The sequence below is a fragment of the Alligator sinensis genome, unplaced genomic scaffold, assembly GCF_000455745.1.
Source record: "Alligator sinensis unplaced genomic scaffold, ASM45574v1 scaffold611_2, whole genome shotgun sequence".
Lineage (NCBI taxonomy): Eukaryota > Metazoa > Chordata > Crocodylia > Alligatoridae > Alligator > Alligator sinensis.
Window position 1 is genome coordinate 2,098,344 of NW_005841869.1, and position 18,125 is coordinate 2,116,468.

Below are 18,125 nucleotides of genomic sequence, written 5' to 3' on the forward strand. Positions count from 1 at the left end.
GTATGCTACCAAGTTGGGACTGCTTCAAACTGGATGTTCTAGGGGTCATGTGATGGAGAACAGGTTGGTCTGTATTTCCATTATTCTGGGAATGAGTGGCTTGCTTTTTAGTTGTTCATTCTCACAGAAAAGATCTTGGAAGGCCTGTAACCTTACAGGCTATTATATCCTCGAGGGATGATATCCTTGGACCTAATGAACTACTGAGATCCCTTCTGACCCTGAAAATATATGAAATCCTTTTACAAATGCCACATAGATGCCAGAGTTGCCTTCTGTTCCTAGTCACTAGTCTACCCATCAAATCTCCATCAAAACACGAGGTTGGACGAAACTGCTTTGCTTGCATGTCTTTTGTCCAGGAACATGCTTGTGTGGCTGGTTCTAGCCAAGAAATGCAAACCATCCAAAGAGTCAGCCAAGATAAACAATACAGCTAAGAGCAATTTCTGAACACTTGCTCACAGTCAATGAGGCTTCCTGAATTCTCTTGAAGGCATATGGATATGCCCCTATGCTTGTCTTATTCACATAGTTAAGAGTTAATCTGGAGGCCCTGAGCGTTGTTGAAGCTCTTTTAGACGTCTTAGATGGAAATCTACCTGCCCATTGTGTCTAGTTGGATATACACCCATAAATTTATCATCAAAAGTCTGCTACGAACTGGGCTCTTTCAGTCTCTCTTAATCAGAGAAGTGTTCAAAAGGATTGGGGTTCTAATTTTGAACCTGAGGGAAAATACATTCTTTCCCTTCTGCTGCCTGTTTTTTGCAACAGAAGGTTTGTGTGTAAGAAGGTCCCATGTAGCACTTAATTTTTCTTAGCTTGAAGTACAAGTATTTCCAAAAAGTCTGTTTCCAATTTATCAAGTTCGCTCTGGCCCAAAAAGCTAAGATTCCTTCCCAAATAGAGAAAGATCTTGTCAATTAAATAGCACTGGCTGCAGAAGGGAAGGGGACCTGGCAGACTACAGTTACCAACACTGGATCATGAGGCAAGCTCAGGTGGCAGAGTGGCAAGATGATTTTTCATTTGTCATCAGACTTCTTTCATAGCCTAGTAACAGAAAATGGGGAAGTCCTTACCAACAGTAGCTTCTCAGCCACTCTTGGGCAATTTGGTAGCAGTGATTTCTGTCTCAGAAGCACTACCCCAATTCCCAGTTTGTGGAGAGGAATGTTGCACTTGCAATGTCCCTGCTAGGTATCCTCTGATTATGCAGGCTGACTTTTTTGTAGCCCAGAGCAAGGCATGCCTGGCAGCCACAAAGCTGGCAGAGTTTCTATTCCCTGTGGAATAGGTCAGAACTCCCCTTTTGGCTTTTTCTGTGCCTACATGCCTGTCACTCTGGAATCAAGCAGAAGCTGCACAAGTATGCCAGGAGATGTGCCACTGCAGGGCCTCAGGAATGAAAGGCAGTCAAGATTCAAGTAGCTCAGTTCTACAAGCCAGCTAACAAAGTCTGACACAGACCCAGCAAATGTAAGTCCATCTGCACAAGTTGTTTTAACTTTACATGTAATTTTAGTTGATGCAAATGTTATGCCCAACAGACCTTAAGCTCTGAAACAGGGAGGTCTCCTAACAGCTACGGAAACAAAACGTAAGTAACCAGGTCTTTGTCAGGAGGGCATTCCTCAAAGCCAGAAATGTGCAGTTCTGCCCTCTGGCCTGCAAGCTACATACAGGCTAAAGAACCATATTCGAGATGTGGACATCTATACACTATGAAGAATACATTTGTGAAATACTTGTTTTCCAGGCACTGGTCTGGGGGAGGAAAACAGAAGAATCCCTACTGTTAATTTTTCATAGGTTGCACAGATAACTGAGAGGGAAGAATTGAATTGCCTCCAATGCTAACAGTATCAGTAAAAGGGGGACTCTGAAAGCAAAACGTTTCTGAAACTTTATGTCTTAGCATTTGAAAAGAGAGCAATGTTCAGCACTATTTACTCTCTTGCATCTGAATGTCTGAGAAATCTAGCATTAAACAAGGGAGAGAAATAACTGGTTTTCATTGTTTAAGTGAACACACACGGAATAACTGCCAGGTGTCAGGATGGAAACCTAATGTAAAAGAGAAGCAACAGTGAAGCTTAAATTGGACTATTCCAAAATGGAAAAGTGGCCATGCTCGTTACTTTGGTCCATGTTTCCATGAGTTGGCACTTGTTAATGTTATTCATACAGAAAGACTGCTTGTGATTTACCCAAAATGGGTTTTCATAATATAATCACACAGATATTCTTGAGCCTAGCTCATCATGGAGCATTATATGATGGGGTGGAGCGGGTGAGGAGGGTAAAGGGGTTCTGAGTGAATGTTGATTGCTCATCAAGTTATATACTTGGTTTGGATTGATGGAGAAGGACAGACATCTAGATCAATGAGGATCCACAAAGACTTGTATGTTCATGTTCCTAGGCTCTGATGATACAACTCTTCTGTAATGTATTAAAGTAAAATTAAAAATATAGTCTTGCTCTCCTTTGTCGTGCAAGCTCTATAGAAACTAACCTCAATATTTTAGTATTTTAAATGCAATAAAAGCAGCAAGAAAACAACTAATTTCACTAAGTAGATACATATATAAAAAGGAATTCATAATGGACTCATTACAAGAAAACCATCATAAGCTATGGCTAATCTGAATTATGAAGTTCTCTTCACGGTAAAACTTCTTATCTTTTTCTTTATTTGTTTAAACAGATACTAAAAATGACAATTGTCTTGATTACACAAGACCAGAGATTCCAGTGAACAAGTACTGAGCTAGTGAACGGGACAACCACATGGTATGAAAGATTAAAATATGCATCCTCTAAGATTAAACATAACAACAGATTACAAGATTTAAAACAAGTTTTTTTTGCAAGACTACTCTACCTTGTAGAGCTATCAGAATTTTATTCACCAAATAAAATGATATCACCTGCGTTAGTCTCTCTCTTTTACATATCAGTCACATTTTCCTTAAGGGGTCATAATGCATTTTTTTCACAATCCCAAAAATTCTTCCCAATTTCATCCTTAAGCTAATCTATAAACACACACATTTTTCTTAGCAAAAGCAGACAAAACTGATTTCCGTATTGTATTAATCAATATACGTTCTTAATTGGCTAGAAGGGTTTTAGTGAGTCATATAGGTATTCCTAGTTTGGCCTAGAGCATGAAACCTCTCTTTCACAACAATAGAAAGCCCTATACTTATTCTAAAATCATCACTAAATTGTCAAAATATATTAGATTTTCTATACAGAGAAGACTCAGACATACTATTCAATAATTAAATATAATCACCTGTGGTGCTTCATGCCCTTTTCTACTATAGTTCTGAATAAAGTCCACCAGCCCATGTACCACAGTCTTCACAGCCACCATTGCATTCTCCAGCTGCTCCCATGTTGGAGACGTTGCATCTAAGATTGTTAAAACAGGCTTAGAGTTTGACAGTGAATATAATATCATTATCTTAAATAAGAGGCAACTGTTATATCATGCCAGAGACCCAGCAAAAGGATTAATTAGAAAGAATATTGAGAAAACAGCATATGTTGTGCCACTCCCATTGCTAGGAATGTTTGAGAGCAGAAACATAATTTTCTATCTAGGGACAGTCACAGTTTTTACATACAAAAAGGGAAAATGTAAAAGAAAACTATTAGCACCACTTGCATACCTGGATTAGGATCTATGTTTGCTAGAAGCTCTAAGTGAGGCCTCAGTCTGTTTAAGTTTGCTGGATCACCTGTACGTTGCAAGACAATTGTCAACTCCTGTACACTCTTTGCAAATGACTCTGGCGATTGAAGCTGTAAACAAAGGCAGTCTTAGTGCTTTCTGTTCTATAAATGGGACATTTTAATTGAAAAAAATATTCTCATTTTCCTCATGAATGCAGGGTCCCAAATTGGATGGGGTAGTGTCTTCAGATTGCATACACAGATATCAGTGGTGAGAGATGATACTTCTCAGCTCAGAATCTGCCCTATGCAGCTTCATCATAAGACACTAGAATAAGTGATATTTTGTGGTGCTTCACTGTGACCCTTGTAGCTATTAAAAAACTGAAGGGTCTCTGTACAAAGGTGACACAGGAAAAAAACTCCATCTCAATCCCTAATTACGAGACATCTTATTTAAATTTGAGAGGTTCTACACAGTTTACAAACGATTTTAGTATTACACCTTTTAACAGTTTAATCTAGTGAGGATAGGATACTAAATCCTCCCGCCCAAGACAAACCTTATCAATAATGGACTGCATGTGTGACTTATGTGCTAAGTCACCATAAAGAAGGGAAGACCACTGTTCTGGTGATATTCGAAGCCCTGCTTCCATGGCAATGTGAACAATTTGGGCATCATGCTCCCTCCGCAAAGCTTCATAACTCCGAAATTCCTCTTTCAGCTGCATCAGAGAAGAATCTTCATCCCTTTTTGTGACCTGAAAAAAATCCAACAATGCTTAAAGAATTCATATTTCTTTAAGTACATCTAAGAGATTAGGTATATACCACAGCCTACAAAAACAGGCATGACTCAGTAGATAACATGAACACTGGTCTTCCAAATGCTCATCTTCCCAGGTGATAATATTAATACCAAGATATCCAAGCATTTAAATGTATAGGATCATTATTATAAGGATATGACATCAACTCAAGCAATTTTAGCTCTGATAGTAATTGGATTTGTTTAAATCTATAAAGCTATGAAGTGGTTGGCTGGATATGCAGCTATAGGGTTAGTTCTTCAGCTCCACGTGCCCAAATGTTAAAGGCCAGCTCAAAATGACAGGAAACACTAGAAATTATTAAATGAGAAAAGAGAAAAAAAGCTGCATGATAAAAAGCTGCAGGGTACTCTTAAACTATAGAAGATACTTATCTGAAAAAGCTGTATTACCTATATAATTAAAAATATCTACCTCACCTTTCATTTGAAGACTGCATGCTTCACTGTATTAAACAACATAAATACATTTTTAACTGGAGTTACCCCATTTTAAAGAAGGATAAATTGAGACATATTAAGGCACAAGGTCTCTTATTTTGTCTGTGACAAAGACAAGAATAAAAGCCAATAGCTATGACTTCCCAATTCTTTACCTCTGAGAAACGCTTCATCTTTTTAAAAAGAAAATAAAAGGACATGATATACTGTAATTGCTGACATTATGATGCTTGTCTAGACAAACATTCTGCAACTCTTATTTTAAGGAAAGAGATGAATGGCAAGTATCATTGCTAATGGGCACAAATCATATTATTGCTTAAATTATGCATGTATCATCAAGATTATTGTTTTTTTTATGTCCTGAAATAAAAGTCAAGCCACCTGTAATGCCTTTCAACATGATAGCTTCTATATCAAATACTGATATCCTATCAAAAATGTCTTGATCAGACTCCCATCTTTGTTAGATGTCTGCTATTATTTTAATGCTTTTCTGGGTCCATTAATATCTCAATGACCATGCCCTGCATTGCTGTGAAGGAAAGCTGAGTTTATGCCTAACACTGTTTATGACACTCAAAGTTGGAAGCCATTCAGTAAAGAACAGATGAACGTAAGCACTGAACATATGTATTAAGATTTACTAAAATCCAGAAACTTCAATTTCACCTGCTCCTTGAATGCAGAGGTTACTGCTAGTGGGATTAGAAGATTAAGTGCTTTCAGATATCTCCTCGATGCCTTGTTCTGTCTTCTGAATGGGCAACATCTGAATCTAGCAGTGTGTTACAAGCAAAATATATTTATGCTAAGAAGTGTTCCTTGGAACGATATCCTGAACTTGCTGAGGAATCAAACAAATCAAAGAACCAACTGGCTTTGGGCTATCCAACCAAAAGGCAGTTGTCATTTTAAATTCCAGTATTTTACCTTAAAGCATGATGCTCTATACAGTAGCTGCACAACATGACCAATGCTCGTTTTAGATGCCTGAGGAAATCTTGGTTCTAGTCTTTGCACAACAAAAAGTACTAAAACTTTTCTTGAGAGTGCAGAGCCATCTTCCAGTGCCAGTAATACAAGCTTCAAAGCTTCTTCTTGCATAGCTTTAAACACATATATAAAAATAAATGGTCAGAATAAAAGTACTATTACTGCATATCAGGAGCGTAAGCAAGAATATTTAGGTTGATAAATGTTGTCCACATTACCTTATTATTTTTATTATAACAACCAAACATAGCAGAAAACAGGAAGCAAAAACTTCAAATCTGCTAGTCCAGATAAAAAAAAGCAATTTTTAGAAGTGCTACAAGTGCCATAAATGGTTCAAGTAAAAAGGAAAACAGACTGATTTAGAGATCTGGCTTACAGTTCAACTTGCTTTGGACACCTTGTCCATTCTAGGAAGCTAAACGAAACATGACTGTAGGACTGGTCCAGCAATGCTGGAACTAACTGCTAGAATCAGAAGTGGATTACATTTCCAGTTTTAACACAATTTGCTGTTGAATCCTGTGCTCACTTTGGGAACACTCTGACTAGTAACACTTAATTTATACCAAAGATTCCAAAGCCATAATTATGACTTGGCTCCCGTGGCATGCCTTCACTAAGTCACTTAGACTGGTGCTGCTGGATCCTATGACTTAAGCATAGGAATAAACAGTAGACTCTGTATTAGGAACTGTGTTTCTATGCTCTAATCATAGCATTCAATGTCATCAGCCTGTATTACACACTAATGTTGTGCTACAGATATTAAGGAAAATATATCTAATTATACTTCACCAGTATTTGTGGTGTATTTCCCTGCACTATTTAAAGACAGACACTGACAACACCAGTGGTATACTGGAAAAGATCCCTGACTCCCTTCCTTATCTTCCCCTTTTGCTCCTCTGCAGACCACTGGGAAGACAACACTTCTACCTTGAAAATGCAAAGAGAAAATTCTCTAGGCCTATTCTTGGTAAGAAACGGAGCAGCCAAATCCCTTCTGCTGGGGATTCTGAAAATGTCTTACCTGGCCCTAGGAACTGGCATCCTCGTGCCCTGACAGCAGCCCAAAGATTGGCAGACAGCTGCTGAGGATTTTGGTGCTGCAAAATCAATTCGGTTACAGTTCTTTCTCCAAGTGAACGAGCTGCACGCATGGCTCTAACCCGACCCTCCTCCTCCACCAGCTGACAATTTACCAGCGTCACCAGCTTCCTTTGCATTGGACGGCTCAGTGCACTCTGATTCAAACTAGCAACACCTTTAAAGAAAGAGGCAAATAGTTAAAGGCTAATCATGAGAAGACCAATTATTCAAATAAGTTCACAGTAAAAAAGAATTTTGAATAAGCGCTTAAGTTAGACGCCAATGTCAAACCCAGCATGAGCACTCTCAGCTTAAGGGGCTACTCACTATGATCTCTAGCTCAGTAGCAGGACCCATTATGTGCAGTGCTGTACAATCATATGTGGACAGCTGACTAACAAAAGACATTTAAATTAAAATCTTGCTCCTATTTATGTAAAACTGAAACTTCCTGTCTAGCAAGAAGAGAGTTTGGATTCCCGTTCAAAGCTGCTCATATGAGAAGATTATTCAAAGGGATGTTAGTCAAAAGCCAAGACAATATAATAGTTGCAAGACAGCTATTTATAAAGCATCCGAGGTGCATGCAGACCAGTAAAGTGATAGAGGGACAGGTTACCAGAAATGTGGGAGGAGTACTGCTTTGGGGCATGAAACCAGTTAGCACTGAGGACATACTGCTACTAAGAGTAAGCTAACATGTTATAATAAGAATTCTACAGTTTAAGAAGACTTACCCTTTCCTCCACTTAGTGGTTTCAGGTATAGTGCCAAATCCTCAACGCACTTCTTTGCTACCTCATAATGTTTGTTCTCTCCTAGGTTACTTAACTTTACTGTCTGATGATCTGGTACCTAAAAGAATGCAAATAAGAGGTGTAGCTCACATACACGCTCACTGTCATATCTGACCTTACTCACCAAACACTTAACGTGGTATAAACATTATTAATAATTACGAAACACAACAGGTGTATGCTGCTTTTCAGAGTTGAAAGACAAGTAAATCTTAATGTGCTCGTAATATCATTAGACATAACACAACACGGGACTGCACAAGATGAGCATTACAACGATGAAAGATTAGGATGCATTTATTGTTATTGCACATTTCATGTGGCCCTTTTGAGTGACTTGTTAAAATACAGGGACTACAGAGGAATTTAAGGCAAAAGGAAGACCTGTGGATGAAAGATGAGCTGAAAAAACTGACCTTGGGAGATGTATTTGAAAGATGAGTGCGAGGCACACAGGGTCTGAGAGGATGATCAATGCATGGGATCAACACGAGGGCCGCATCCAGACAAGCCTGGCCGTGTGGTACGTTCAGTTGTTCTCCATGCTGCAAGGGAGCAGCGCGGAGGGTTTTTTGACCCCTGGGTCAAAAAAAAACCCACAGAGAAAAAAAGCAAAGCAGCGCACGCATGGGCAGCGCACACCACTCAAAAGCAGAGCTAGGCCACCCTGAGCTGCACTGCGGCTGCCAGCCAGGCTCTGTGCAGCAGAATCGCTGCTGCTGCAGCCCTGGGAGGACCCCAGGGCCCCAGGCAAGGCTGCTGTGTCCAGCCAAGTGCTGGCTCCAGCCTCCCCTACTGCCTGTGGGGAAACTGGTTGTGCGCCAGAGTGGGCGTGGCACAAGTGTTCCCCAAGAACAATTAGCGGCAGCGCAAGGTGCACTGCCGCTAGTTGTCCCCAGGGAACCAAATGTCCACAGCACGTGTGGATGCAGCCAAGAAGTGCAAAGTTGCTTGTAGGAAGAAACAATGGACAATAAATGATTAAATAAACTAGCCAAGTACATGGTAAGAAAATGCTAAGGAATAGGAATGAGAAAGAAATGCAGGCAGACAAATAGTTCTGCAGGCTGGGTCTAAACTTAGTGCAAGACCTGAGGTGGAGGTAATAAGTGCAAAGTGCCAAAAAACAAAGGGTATCTGAGCTGTATCTGAGCGCTCCTCATGGTCAGAAATGGGGAGGTCAGAGAAAGCAAAGGTTGCACTAACAAGACAAAGTGGCTATGACACAGTTAGCAGTAGAAAATGAAGTGAATGCATGGATTTGAGAAGTGAAACCATACAAGCCTAGAGCCCTGTGTTCCATAAAACACAATGTTTATTGTGACTGTTACTTGAGGATGTGAGACAAACTAAATAAGCAATACATTAAACAACCCACAATAAAAACATCCTCTTCTATTGTCCCTTCAATATTTTTAGATTGTTAGCTTGAAAAAGATACACATTTTGGAATATACAAAGGCACAAGTGAGACAGATGCACTTACAAGTTTCCTGCAGTGTGATGCTGATTGTATAGCCTTTCTTATGTCACCACTACAAGGCACTGAAGAAAAAAATTCCTAACTTGATTAATTGATTAGATTGTGCCTCCAAAAACAAATCAAAAGTTTGCACTTTCCGTGCTTGAAAAATAATTGAAAGTTTGAACCTGGGTCAAATGGTCCGTTTTTGTTTTTTTGAACATATAGCATTAAGGGAACTAATTCCCAGTGGAGGGAAGGATGAATGAATGTAATCTGTAGATTAACTTCTTTCTGATGACAGTGCTTACAGATAATTAACCATCTATTCTCTAAATAGTGTTTTTCAGCAAAGGCCTGCTGCTGTACACTCCACCATGTTGAAAGACTCCTTTAAAATTGTAGCATAGGCATTCTCTGTCCAAAATTAAAGCATAGCTCAAGAATATTGTTAAAGCAGAATCCTGTCCAGACAGAGAGACGGAATTTTAACTCTAGCAATGGACAGCTGCCTTGTAAGCTGGTTCCATGATGTATTTGTTTTTGTAAAGTGCAAAGGTCTTAAAAAAATGCTTCAAAGATCAAGTCTTTTACTTTCCTGACTTGGGACAGGGAAGGAAGTTAGCATACCTGCAGTAACTGTGAAAGTAAGCAGTAATGTGAAAGACTGAAATACAGCAAAGAACTCCTTACGTCATACCTGGGCTCCAACTAATTGAAGAAGTGCAAAGTTTACAGGAAGCACATCGATGTCTGTATTGATAGCAGTCTGGTCGAAAGGACATGCCTTGCGATGAAGCTTGTTCAGGCAGGTCTTACAGACAGTGTGGGAGCAACCTAAACTGATGGGTTTGTGCACATTCTCATCAAACTCGTTGTAGCAGATTGGACAGGACAGAAACTCTGTCCACTGAGCTGCCTGCACAGGCATTGTGGAACCTGGACACTCGCTTAGCAGACTAGCAGATCATTATTTCACTGTTTTATATTTTGGTAGCTGTAAAGTGAATGAACAGAATATTTAGTACTTTGATACATGCTTTCCAGTAATTTATTATTAGTTTTTAATTAAAGCAGCACCATTTAAATATTTTACAGAATAAAAACCAAAGCCTTATGCTGAACTCTCCTACAATGAATCCAACCTTCTGTGTTATCTAAAACTATGGTAACAGTTCAATAATCCCATCAGAAAGATTCACATGCTGCCAAGCTAGTCTGCACTAATCCAGACTGTGAGCCTCATCTAGTAAATGGCATCACTGTTCCTTTTACAGGATTAAATACACCTCTGGGGAAAGGGCAATGAGGGGCGGGGCAAAACAAATGGTCGGCACAAATCCAAGTAATGGAGTACCTTTCTGAATGGCAGGTACCAGTCCAGTTCACAATTTCCAAAAGCTAACAGCATTCCATTACTAATGAATGGGAGGGAAAAAACAATAAAGACATTTTATTTATTTTACTAACATATGAAGTTGAGTGAAACAGGATCACTAGTGTTCCACTTTATCAATCATAGTCAAACTTAATCAGACATCAGGGTGCAGACAGCTTTATGAAAACATAACTCACTACACACTTTGGGGGTCTTTTTTAAGTTGGTAAAGACATTTATTGCCAGAACAGAAGAATAATTCCGTGCTCATTCCTCTCTCCTTTCTAAAACCCTGTCAGAGGGTTAGTCCTTGGGGTACAGATTTCTGTCTTTGCAGTATTTGCTTTTCGCACAGTTTGTACCTCACAGCCAGCACAATAAAACACTACTTATGTAAGTCCATGGCAGAAAGTTCTCTGATGTCCTGGAAAACTGGGTGTTTAAGGTAATTACACAGTTTACACCTTATTCACAAAACTGTTTACATAGCTTAGTACCAGACAGCTCCTCAGAAAGGAAATATAAAAATATGGAGACCAAATTAAACATGGAAAGTATCATTAAAAAAAAAATCAAAATAAAACAAGCAGTAGCTGTAATTTGTTAACAGCTGTCCTTCCTTTTATAACATATCATTTTGGATACAGATTCATGCAAACTGTGTGTAACAACATATGGGGGGTGGAGGGGAATGGGGAGAGGCTTATTTTAAAAAGGATAGCCCTCTGTGTATAATCTGAGGTTAAGGGAATGACAAGACCAAACACTTAGTCTATTCCAGCCTAAGAAGAACAGCTAAACCATTTAAATTCAAGCCTCCATTATAAAGTCTACAAGAAACTGCTAATTCAATAAATGTTCAAAATAAAGAGCCACACCCATAACTACTGCATTGTGCTACAATCTACTTGTGGTTTTCAGATTACCATGAAACCCTGAAACCAGTTGGTTTACTTCCATGGTATTTATGAACCTACCCACTTAGCACATTTCTATTTAGAAATGCAAATGCACTCGCATGCGTGCATTTATTGCTGTATTTATAAACAATTAGATTTTTTCTTTTTTTCCTCAGTGGTGGAAAATAATAATATGCTGAGAAAGCTAAGAGCTCCCTGTCCCACCTGAATTCAACAACTTTTCATTTAAAATCAGTTCCCGGCTGCTCGATAGTTTAATTAGTGATATTATGTTAGACTACTGAAACACTTACTAGAACACTGAATAGACTTGATATGGGAACGTATTTTATTTTAATTATGACCATCTGTTTAGAAATTCTATTTAGCACTATGAGTATCCAATGTCCTTTAAGTAACAGGATACTTGTACAAGATGTTCTTACTCAATCAGCTTTTCAACATCATTTGGTTATTTTTATTAATTCTGATACTAAATGTAAGACAACATAGAACATTTAAGTTTGAAACCATCCCGCTCAAACTAAATGTCGATCCAGTACCTTCAGCACAAAACCAGAGTATTCAGAGATAGTTAGTTAGGTGTCTTTTCACTGAACTACTAAACAACAAACCTTTTTAGGCAAAAAAGTATGTCTGTAAGGTTTGTCAATGTTACAATCATCTGCAAATGTAGAAATTTAGCAGCAAAATAAGTTACAGCCAACAAAACCCTAGGAAGCACCCTTTGATTTCCTTGTCAAGGTAAATAAACGACTCTTCTGCTTAACGAATCCACTTCAACTTCTGAGTATGAAAAAGCAGACCAAGAGATGTGTGGTTACGGAAGAAGGCTCCACCTAGCTTTTCCTTAATGTTTCCCACTATTGCTTCCACAGGTGCATCTCTACCTGTGCCAGCCTGCCTGATGGCGGTCAACGGCATTCACCTCCTTGTCACGTTTATGATACGGTTAACAGAGTGGCAGCTGTACTATTCAGGGGGGTCCCCTACTGCTACTACGCTTAACAAGTGGGGCATTTTAAGAAAGAAGTCTAGCATATTCACAACCTAGGGGTGTCTTTACACATTCTCCAGGGGTGGGAAGGGGCACTTTAATTAAGTGGCTTTTCGGAGCTGGTCTTATTAAAGCACTCACAGCATCTCGTATATTCAGCATCCTGTGCTTCAAAATGGCGGTGTGGGCGCTTTAACTAAAGCGCGGGCGATGAGCTTTAAAGTGCCTCACCGCCATTTTGGAGCATGGGGATGCTGAATACACAAGTTGCTGAGGCTGCTGGAGCATGCTAATTAGATTAATTGAGTCTGCTCCGATGAGCTGTAATTATAGTGCATGGAAGCAGACGTCCTGCATGTCTACGGGCACTAGCATGCTATGGATAGTTACTGATACTCAACTGAATGACGAGTGTGTATTCTCACATCTGTCATTAACCAAATCAAAAGGCTGTATCTTTGTGCAAAGACAGTATGAATGACTTAACCCCCCACAATTCCTCTGGAAACTTGCAGGACGCCGCAGCATTCCTTTTTCCAAAATTCTAAAATAATTTTATGTCCCTCCAGCCATCATTTTTCTGGTAAGTGCTGAAATGTGGTATAAATTAAATAGGAGTAAATCAAACAACAAAAGTATATCACCAGCTTCTAAGGTCTTACTTTGAATATTTAATCATCATAAAAGACATGGATTCTATTGAGCATGTGTTGACCTTCAGATTTCTTGACAAGGAGGCATCTAATTAAATCAGCAACAGCTGGGGAAGGCTCACAACTCCTCAAACTTCAAGAAGCCATATTCAGACGAGGCCTTCCATACTCTGGTTCAAGCACACCAACTCTTCTGCCATTCTTGTGCTCCAGCATGTTCAGAAAGGATTCTAACTAAAATCCTCTAATTATCATGTCAATTCTTCAAAGTGTAAAGGAACAAAAAAGAATGGACTCTTGTTTTTCTGACAAGGAACATCATTTGGAGATGTCTGGTTGAAAAGCAAGTTGGCTCCAATAATCTCAAAATTGAAAAAAAAAAAGAATGAAAGTGCCTACCAAAGACCATGTGTAAAAGGCTTGCCAGTTTAAAAAAAAAAGAAAAAAAAGAAAAGGAAATATGTTCAGGTAGTACAATTACCCTTGAGATCCCTTGGTCTTTCAGATGGCTTCACAATATTAAAAAAAAACAACCAAAAAAACAAGTCTCTGCTCTGCTGCTCTGAAATAAACCTGAAAACACAACACAGAAAATGGCTAGGCAGAATGCTGTCAAACATACAACGTATATAAATTGAAGAGACAAATGCACCTTAACTTACTACTAGGTAAAAATAGTCTTAAACAGTTTGGATTTTTCAGCAGATAGTGTCTTATTAAAAGCAACACCTTAGATCCTCAGATTATTATAACTGAAGATTGCATAAATCTAAATTTACTGTATTCTACTGATTATGTAACTTTTACATTTGGGATAGATGGGAGCCAAATTTCACTTTACAGCTGTGCTGCAGTAGCAAAATGCTGTTGCATTTGAGTTTACAATGCTGCAGAGGAGTTTAAGCTTGCCCATGTTTACTTGATTGTGTTTAAGTCATGAAAATTTTGATTCAGCTACCTGATGAAATGACTTCAAAGTCAGAAAACTTGCCTTTGTTATTAAATGGCTTCATAGGTCATTAAATGAATGTAGTAGCAAAGTGTAAGGAGCCCATATTTTAAGCCATTTCTTATGATTACTAAATACCACCATCTTCTTTATGGTCACTGAAAGTCAGCCTATTGTCTTCACAGAGCTTTGGAGAAGGCCCTTTTAAAATTCTTATTAAGTCTACTCAACTTTTAAGGCCTAAGGGTTAGATCCATAAGAGGTTGTAGCATGCAGCTTTCAGATGCCTGGCATCCTCTGTGGGCTCCCTACGCAAGGTATGGGGAACCTGGCACTTAAAATGAGAATCAATAACCACTGTACTGTCCAGGGGGTGCCTCAGTGTCTAGTCAGAAACTCTGACAGCAGGGCTCCAACCTGTCCTCCTCTTGGGTTTAGATGCTTAACTCCAGGCTGCATGGAGCCTCAACCCTCTCCTGGAGTCAGGGACCCTTTAGTTAAAACATGAAGCAGGATCATCCTTTTTCTTTTAAAAAGCAGCTAGAGGTTGTGTTGCTGCTCCCCTTCTATATAGTAGCCCAGTGGTCAGAGAATGAACTCAGGATGTGGGAAATACTGGTTCAACTTCTTCTTCGCTGAAGATGGTTCAAATCTACATTTCCTACTTCCCAGAAGAGTGCCTGAAGGCACTTTCAACCTCTGTGGGTACAGCTGTTCCACACTGCAGAAAAGGATTAAATTCACTTGATCAGTAGCACTTACCTCCTCGCCCAAGGTTTAGGGCACTTGCCTCAGAAGAGAAAGACAAGTGTTCTGTATCCATGCTCCAAGAACTGCTTCTGTATTTCATGCCATGACTGTTTAATGTAAAATGCATGAGCAGCCCTCTGAGCAGTGACCAGAACCCAGGTCCCTCTCCCTCACACCTGTCTACCCTAACTACTAGGCTACAAAATAATACATTATCTTCCTCCCCTTATGACAAATCTGATTTTTTTTTCTTCATAGTGAACCAGCTTCAATGGAACGGCACAGGGTGCCCTTTCCCCTGAATAGCGCAGTCCTGGTGTTTAAGGCACTCTTCTGAGAGGTGGGAGTTGGGGCAGTTCTGGGAGTCCCATTCAGGCTGAGAAGAGAACTGAACCTTCGCCACCCACATTGTGACGTGGTGTGAAAGAGGAGAGCAGCACCACCACTTCTCCAGCACCTGTGCTGGACAAAAGTGGCAACTGGTCCTGCAGGTGTGCTCTGAGAAAGCCCAGCAGGTTGGGCCCCTTAGGGCAGAGGCAGAGGAAAACTCCAATGTGGCTTAGGCACAAGGTACTGGTGAGCAGCTCAGGACCGAGGCACACAAAGAACCTCTGGTGTCTGTATTGGTGAAAAATTAAGGAACTACATGGGGGTTTTGAGGACTTCCCTTAACTTCCTAAATATATTTGTGGATCTAGTCCTGAGTATATTAAGTATTAAAAAGTATTTAATACTAATTTTACAACAATACTGATTATAACTTAAAGTATATTACTTCAGTACAAAACTGAGTTGTTCTGTACATTATAACTGGATGCACACGTAATGGGATCTTAAAACTCAGTTTTAAGGCATCTATTGTAATTTTCCATCTGTACAATCAATTTAAACAGTTTCCTGGTTTCCAGGAAAGTAGCCTTGTCAAGCCTTTCTTCTGAAGTTTAAGAGTTGAAAGAATTTCATCTCGGTCGATAACTTGGTGTCCAAGTTATCAAATTATTAGTATTAAATTACTTCCTGAAAGGATTTCAGTCTTTTATTCATTGCTCTTCTGGTAACCATCAACTATAGATTTAAGAAAGTAGCTTCATATTAAAAGCCTGGTAAAGGGATGGTCCCAATAATAGCACTGCATCTTTTAGCTATGATGACTTGAAAGTGAAAATAAATCTTCTTTAGATAGAGGATTCTTGCTTGTTTCTGCATATTGTGTAAAGACCATGACACGTAAATCTCCTGAACAGCAGGAGAGATATGAAGGGAACTGCTGCAGGACAATATTTCATGATACTGTTTGATCTGACTTTTTATTGGAAACCCAAATTTACCCTGCGGGAGAGCAGGACAATCAAATTACGGGAAGGGATGGTTTGTTTAAGGAGCACTACATCAGTGTGACTGCAATCTGAAGAGATCAAAATACTGCTTCCCACAGCATGGAACTGAGCTAATGATGTTGCTGGTGGCTTGTGTTGAACAACAACCAAACGACTTGGTTAAAATTCCTTTACCAGAAGGGCTAAAAAGTCTATTGTTGGACCCTGTCCATATGCCCAATTCAACATTTTTTCTCGGGGTGATTTATAGACATTTCTATGGTGTTATTTATGCTATCATAGTATCCCACTAGTCTATATATGTCCACTCTAGAAAAAAAACATTGTCAAAGCTTCTACTGGGAGATTTGTGAAGATTATCACTTACTATCATCCCAGAAGGTACATACTTAAAAAAAAAAAAAAAACACAAAAAAAACCCTCCTAGGGCATTTAAGTGAGGGAAGGTTATATCAGAAAAACCCTAAAATAAAAGTGGTACACTGAGATCTAGGTAAATTGTTGCTTCATGACTTTCAGATAAGATTTCCCTAGTTTGGAAAGAAAAGTGTGCAAGGTTTTTTGGGGGTTTTTGGGGGGGGGGGGGGGGGGACGATGCTTGTGCTATGGTCACCATGGTTTCTCATAGTTAAAATGTGTTCAGTTCAAGCATAATGGCCCATAGTAAGGATTCTGCACATTGAACACTCCTCTGTTATACTTATATAATTGTGTTTGCTGTGGGGTTACAGAAATGTAACTAATGGCAGAACTTATTTTTGCCATAAGCCTAATAAGTCACGGGAGACGGATTCTTAACTGCATTTCAGGACAGACACACACACAAAACTCAGTCAAAATTAAAAAAAGGAACAAACCAACCCCCCCCAAAATGAACCCAAAACAAACAAAAACGCATGTCTGGCGATTAAGGAAGTGATATTTTTAGAGTCACTTTTCAGACTAGATCTGTACTCTCTCTTTCTGTTGCACAAATATTGATCTCGCAACCGAGGCAGCCGTACGCGGGTCGGGTCAATTCTCCCGTATCTATCATGAATCGTCTTCTCCCTCCCATGTCCTACACCTTCTCCTTCTACAAGAAAAGTTCTGCGTACTAACATAGGTCTCAAGTCACTTTTATGGAAAGAAGGAAGAAATCCCTAGAGACCGGCGCGGAAATAAGAGGCGTCTGGGAGAAGTGCGGAGACGCTTAGTGGGTCCCCAGCAGCGCTGCACGCCCACGGATGGATCCGTTCATTAGTTCACGGGCATTATCCCACCACGGGGACAAGGATGCCGCTCGCGGGCAGGTCGTTACAACTCTCTGGCAACCAGAGCGCGGCGCTCGAAGGCGCTGTGCTCGGCACGCGCGTTTCGGGGGCATGGCGGGGAAGGGGCTGGGGCTCCACGTCCAGGATCGGGCCCCTCGTGGCTGCCGCGCCACCGACGCCGCACGAGCTGAAGCTGCCGGCGTTTTCAGCGCTGCGGAAAGCGACCTCGAGCCGTCCTCGCGCTCCCAACGGGAATCACCCCCGACGCCGCGATGCGCATCACGGCCCGTCATCGCGAACGAGCTTTTAGGAGATTTCTGCGCGGGACCCGGTTCTCCGACCGGAGCCCCGCCGTCCCGTGCCGAGGTGGGCGTACGGAGCGTGGGAAAAGCCCCCCCCATTTAAAAAGCGACAACCGACGAAGACCGAGAGGCCAGGAATATCGCGAAATAACCACGCGTGTGGCGCTCGGTTCGTGCCCCCTCCGCACCCCGCAAGGGCCGCGGGACGGCTAAGCCGCGATTCAGAAGGCGGCAAATTACACGCGATCCCCGGTCGGGTCCATGTTTGCCCCCGTT

At 40.4% G+C, this 18,125-nt stretch overlaps 1 protein-coding gene, 1 long non-coding RNA gene and 1 other non-coding gene across 8 annotated transcripts in view; 1 reads left to right on the forward strand and 2 right to left on the reverse strand.

Moving 5' to 3' along the window:
- RC3H2 (ring finger and CCCH-type domains 2) overlaps positions 1 to 18,125 on the reverse strand; it is a 37,950-nt gene that overhangs the window by 15,889 nt on the left and 3,936 nt on the right. For 4 of the 6 annotated variants that reach the window (XM_025194104.1, XM_014526760.2, XM_025194110.1 and 1 more), the window contains exons 2-8: positions 10,011 to 10,307; positions 7,789 to 7,906; positions 6,993 to 7,226; positions 5,897 to 6,072; positions 4,254 to 4,454; positions 3,687 to 3,819; positions 3,308 to 3,426 (exon numbers count right to left, since the gene is read on the reverse strand). In XM_025194104.1, coding sequence (XP_025049889.1) covers positions 3,308 to 3,426; positions 3,687 to 3,819; positions 4,254 to 4,454; positions 5,897 to 6,072; positions 6,993 to 7,226; positions 7,789 to 7,906; positions 10,011 to 10,241 — 1,212 coding nt within the window. In that variant the 5' untranslated portion in view covers positions 10,242 to 10,307. Of the gene's footprint in view, positions 1 to 3,307; positions 3,427 to 3,686; positions 3,820 to 4,253; positions 4,455 to 5,896; positions 6,073 to 6,992; positions 7,227 to 7,788; positions 7,907 to 10,003; positions 10,308 to 10,667; positions 10,729 to 13,267; positions 14,612 to 18,125 lie in introns of those variants that run through there. The other 2 variants (XM_025194100.1, XM_025194115.1) reach the window with 2 other exon arrangements.
- Positions 1,307 to 3,051, forward strand: LOC112548416. The gene is made up of 2 exons (XR_003092177.1): positions 1,307 to 1,482; positions 2,714 to 3,051. It is a non-coding gene; the product is annotated as an uncharacterized LOC112548416 (long non-coding RNA).
- Positions 3,920 to 4,034, reverse strand: LOC112548555. Its single transcript, XR_003092251.1, has one exon. It is a non-coding gene; the product is annotated as a small nucleolar RNA SNORD90 (small nucleolar RNA).